The sequence below is a fragment of the Pinus tabuliformis genome, chromosome 6 (genome assembly GCF_031772625.1).
Source record: "Pinus tabuliformis cultivar Carrire ecotype Pingquan chromosome 6, CPIR1, whole genome shotgun sequence".
NCBI lineage: Eukaryota > Viridiplantae > Streptophyta > Pinopsida > Pinales > Pinaceae > Pinus > Pinus tabuliformis.
Genome location: NC_142292.1, coordinates 1,082,581,634 through 1,082,587,191, shown reverse-complemented (window position 1 = coordinate 1,082,587,191; position 5,558 = coordinate 1,082,581,634). Strand labels below are relative to the sequence as shown.

Here is a 5,558-nt window from a genome sequence, read left to right as displayed (position 1 = left end):
ATCAATGCATTGAGTAATGCCAATGAGGATTGCGTGGTTCAGCCAAGGAAATATGAGTTTGTTTTAGCCATTCATCATTATTCTCATGCAGGATTGCGTAGTGGAGGCAGGCAAGCAGCGGAGGAGATTTGAACCTGTGATTGATTAAGATCTGAGCTAGTTTGTGTGTAACAAGTGGAGATAATACTGAGTACTTGTGAGGAGTATTGTACTATGTATTGTTACATGTTCTCAATCAATATAATATACAGATAGTTGGGGGTTTTCAGCTGTATTCTTTCCCCGTGATATACTGTGTTGATATGTGTGAATGATGCTTCAATGTGCGCATGCGATTGTTTCTGAAAACTACAAATTGATGATCAAACGTAGAGGAGGTTATGTATTATGCATGAATTCCACAATAGTGTATAATCAGGATAATCTCTATGAATAAGTGTCATATTATTCAAAATTTCTACAAACTATCTCACCAACCTAAACAAAATTTGCACAATAGCAATACAATTTATGGGAATTAAAATAGGGATGTTATAATTTCCAAGGCCTTGGGACATATCCTTTCTCAAAACCACCTAATAGTGCAGTAACATCGATAATAATAGGATAATGATACTTTCAAGAGGTGATGTGTGGTTGTTTGAGACATTTGTATTTGCCCTAGATGGGTAGAAGATTCCTTTAGTGCCTAGCATTCTTCTTTCCATCCACAACCATGTATAAGGCATGAAGACCCATACCTACTGCTAAAAATGGTTATAAATACCTATATACCTAATTAGAGGAAAATGTTTCCTTTAATAAGTCATTTATGGGGAGGAGGTGAGGGAGGGAAAGAGGGAGGTGAGATGTAATGGACTAAGGACTTGAGAAGAGGTAAAGGATTGATGGGTAAGGGAGGCAGATTGGTGGGAATGGAGGAAAAAAGGGAAAATATGTAGAAGGGTGAGGATAGGAGGTGATAACAAAAGAAATGTCAATGGGAATGAGAAGCAAAGCATGATGGGGGAGAAGAGAGGTAGATAGGGGAGACTAGGCTACGACGACATCATGAGGTGTAGTGAGAGGGGAAAACAGGAAAGAGATGAAAATAGGTGAAGGATAAATGGGTAGGGGAGGGGGGATGGTGTGGATGAAGGAAGGAGGGAGGAGCCAATGGGAAGGGAGAGATAGGATGAATCAGAAGTTGGAGGATAAGTGAGGAGGTAAAGGTAAGGAAGAGGGGAATGAAAAATGTTGTCTCTTAGGAGAAGGTGTAGGTGAGGGGTAGAAGGATAACTTATGTTTAAGGGCTTGGTAGAGGAGGTGAATGAAAAGAGAAAGTGGATGGACATGAGTGGAAAAGTTGAGAGAGGTAAGAAGAAGGAGGATATGTGAGACAAAGAGATGTGGGCACAAGGGGGCTACGGGTGCATGAGTGGAGAATGAGGAGAAAGTGAGAAGAGGAAAATAGGTGACGTGAGAAGAGGAAGAACAGAGAGATATTTGATGTGTATACACATTATTATCATGTCCATCTTAAACCCAAATCCATACGAAATTCAAATTTATTAAGGGGTCATTTTTTTTATCATTAATTTTATGCCATGTATTAATTCCTTCATATTAAAAGATTAAAAAAATTACACTTTAATAAATTTGATCCATCTTTGGTGCTTCAGAGATATAGACTTAAGATAGATCTATGTTGGTTTAGTTTTTTAAATCTAGTCATGGACATATGTACACACTAATTTATGATTTTATTGTTATTATTGTCCTAGACATGTGACAACATCTCCTACATACTATGTTGTAGATCATCTCACTACTATCTATGCAATGAACTATGAACACATCCTACATACCTCCAATTTTTTTAGTTTATTGTCAACCAATAAAAAAACATTTTTCCAATATAATGGTTAAGAAAAACCATTAATAACTTATGGCAACGCCTATTTCCACCCCTATAGATCCATTACGACAATCTAAGGAAAATCTTGAGAGACGGGTTCTGACATTGGCTTTGGCTGTCAACCAGTGTGCATCATTTCTCTAGCTAGCAGATTTTGATTAATAAAAGAATGTGTTGGTATGTATTCACATTCATCAACCATGGCTTATGTCGATGCCACATGATGCACTATGCACATGATTATGTCGATGCACATGATCCACCATGCGCATGATAGATCCTAGAAATTGTGTTGACAGTATGCCATACATTTGGAGGTTATGGCATGGAGCATACATGAGGTTGTGTGTGGGCTAATAAAATTCAAATTTGAAATTGCTCTGAAAAACCAACCGCGCCTTCATTTTCTTAAAAAACCCAAACCTCTATGTGAACCATGCCCATTATCGTCGATAGAATAACTCTAGAATTGGTATGGAGAGCGCAACGTTGGCGTAAAGATTCGGGTGGAACAAGGTGGCACGGTTGGCGGTGGGCTGGTTCTTGACCGCTACACAGAGGCCACCACTGCTAGTCTCGCAGAGAAAGAGGCACCGATCCTCCAAGAAATTCTGGAGCGTTGTGCCGATCGAGAGCGCCTCCATCTATTTCCACGCGATCTTGTGCTTGACGACGTGGTAGAGCAGAACATTGTGGGCAATAGGTGCCAGCTTGGCCGTCTTGGCCATCCTCGAAAAGGCGGAATCACTGGGGACGAAGAGTGTGCCTGTGTCGTTCCACCATGAGTGAGCTTGTTCAATCCTATGGAGACTTGTCAAAGAAGCTTCAGACCCACAGTAATCTTCAGCTTCTCTTTAGGTTTAAAACCATTTTCACAAACAAATTCCTCTTTAGGTTTAAAACTATTTTCACCAACAAATTCCTCCCACGGCACTGGCAAATTTGTTATAGAAAAATAGGGCGGGACGAGTGCACCTTATCTGCGCCAATTTCAATGTGCTTCCAAACACAATGTGTCCACAGATCATATAGTCCTCTCATCCTTGAATATGCATAATAACACTCATGATACTTTCTGAGAAGGCAGGGCGAACGATATGAATTCAAGAACAGTGGCCGCAAATGCTCTTCATTACAAGTCAAGGTACACAAATCATGGCTCCAACAACTCAGCTGCTATGCTCTGCCAAGGCCTTAACAATGCCCGGAGTAATTTCCCCATTTCCTCCATTAATGCATTCATTATTCCTTATTTCTTAGTATCTCTGTGTGTATGAACTAAATTATATGATATTAATAACAATATTGCAGGTTCAGGTGATTGTTCTGAATGCTAATATGCACTGCCTAGAGTGTCGTGACAGGGTTTCCAAAGTGCTCTCCGAAATGGACGGTAGGTTAATTGTTACACCACATTACAGAAATCTAGCCATTGGCCATGAAACGGTTCACCAATTATTATTTTTTAGGTTGCTCATTTGGGTATGCCTAAATATTATCTTTGCTATGAAATTCATCTTCGGGATCTATCATTTGGGTATGCCTGAATATTATATGTACTTTGAAATTCATCTTCAGGATCTATCATTTGGGTATGCCTGAATATTATCTCTGCTTTGAAATTCATCTTAGGGATCTATCACATTGACATTATAATGGTAGATGTTAAATGTGGTTTATCAATTTGTCTCAAAGATGAATCACATTTTATAAATGTGGTTCATCAGTTTGTCTCAAAGATGAATGACACTTTATGGTTCGACAATTGTTTATGTTTCGAACCATAAATGCGATTTTTTTATTTACCTAAAAATGAATCACATTTTATGGTTGGATAATTGTCTATGTTTCAAATCATAAATGTGAACTTTATGGTTGGACAATTGTCTATTTTTTGTCACAAAGATGAATCACATTTTATAAATTATAGATGTTTAGAACCATATGTTCATCCATTTGTCCAGAAGATGAATTGATGAATTACAGTTAAAAACTCAGACCATTATAATCTCAATGGGATGGATCAAAAAATGAATTTTAAATCAATTCTAATCACATAAATTATCTTTACTCGTCACTATATATTTAGTATTCCATTAATGAATAATTGTATATTGAGTCCTCCATTAATGAATATGCTTTTTCTGATTTGCTGCTCATTATTTTTTGTAATTCTAATTCTAAAATCTGATCTGTGTTGGCATGTGGTATGATGAATAGTTGTATATTGAGTTCTCCATTAATGAATATGCTTTTTGTGATTTGCTGCTCATTATATTTTGTAATTTTAATTCTGAACTCTGATCTGTGTTGGCGTGTGGTATGATGGGCAGATTTGCATAACTATGTGGTATATGTGGCACAGAAGAAGGTAACAGTGAGAGGGCGGGTGAACCCCAAGAAGAGGAAACAGCGAATTCGGTCATTCGCCAACGATAAGAAGAGAAAGACCATGGATCAATTTGAGGGCTTGGGAGGCTTGGGATATTCAAGCAGCGGTTGCTTACAGAGGAATGAGTCCTACAGCAATAGGTGGATGAAAGCAACCTGTAATTTAATCCAAGAGGTCTGATGTTTTTGTTGTGCCTTGTATTAGCGTTTATTATGTAGTTAATGAGAAAGCTTCTCAACCCTCTGTTGGGAATTTTCTGTTTAATTCCAAAACAAATATACAGAGGAAAGATGTTCTGTTTTAACCTAGGCAGTTAAAAATTTGTTTCCTGAAGACAGAGTTTCACACATGCACAGAGAAACTTGTATTCATTAATAAAACTATTATTACAAAATAAGATCTTCCTCTAACAGAGGGATTTCACCAGGAACTCTTCAGAGGCAGTAAAAAAAATTCACTCTGTCTCTCACAAAAAAAAAATCAACATTGTTGTGTAATTTTTCTTTCTCATTCACGCTGCTGCATTTTTACATTTTACATATTCTCCACAATAAAAATAAAATTGTGATTCCATGCTGCCCTATTCCCATCTTCTTCGCACTGTTATGCGTATTGGGTTTTCATTACATTACATACACAGAACAACAACAAAAACAACATTACATATTGTTTTTTTTACTTATGCCCTAAGAAAAAACTCCCGTGAAATAAAAAAAACTATAAAATTAAAATCTTTACCAAAACTTACCAACCGTAATAAATTTCATTTATTATTTTACTGAAAAAGCCGACGGTTAATGAAAAATTCACTTCATGTCACGTAATATATAGCATGCCTATACATCAACCATTGAATTATGCGATTTGCGATTTGATCGCATCGCGCAATTGCATTCGGTGCAAAACAGGGTGGAGGCTTAACACATATGAGTGTGATCTGCGATATGGCGATCGAATTGCATCGCAACATCGCATCGAAAGAATTCAAGAGAATAGACGGAGGCAGCGGGCATGGATGCAATTTTTGATCTGCGATTAGATCGCATCGCAAGGGAAAAACAGGCAGTTTTCTGAAATTAACACTGCAGTTGAAAGTATCATTTCAACACTCCCCTTTAATTCAACTGCTGGGTTATCAGTTGAATACCCAGACATTTCCTCAAAAACTCAAAACTTTTCTGTCCCAACGGCTTGGTCAGAATGTCTGCAACCTGTTCCTGAGTTCTTCAGTGTACTAAGATGATTTCTCCATTTTTTACCAATTCCCTG

General features: G+C 37.6%; 1 protein-coding gene across 1 annotated transcript; it reads left to right on the top strand.

Moving 5' to 3' along the window:
• Positions 1-3,052: 3,052 nt before the first annotated feature.
• Positions 3,053-5,317, top strand: LOC149262670 (uncharacterized). Its single transcript, XM_089381300.1, has 4 exons — positions 3,053-3,106; positions 3,209-3,290; positions 4,231-4,463; positions 5,198-5,317. The coding sequence occupies exons 1-4, from the start codon at positions 3,053-3,055 to the stop codon at positions 5,315-5,317; spliced, it is 489 nt and encodes a 162-aa protein (XP_089237426.1).
• The last annotated feature ends 241 nt before the right edge of the window (positions 5,318-5,558 follow it).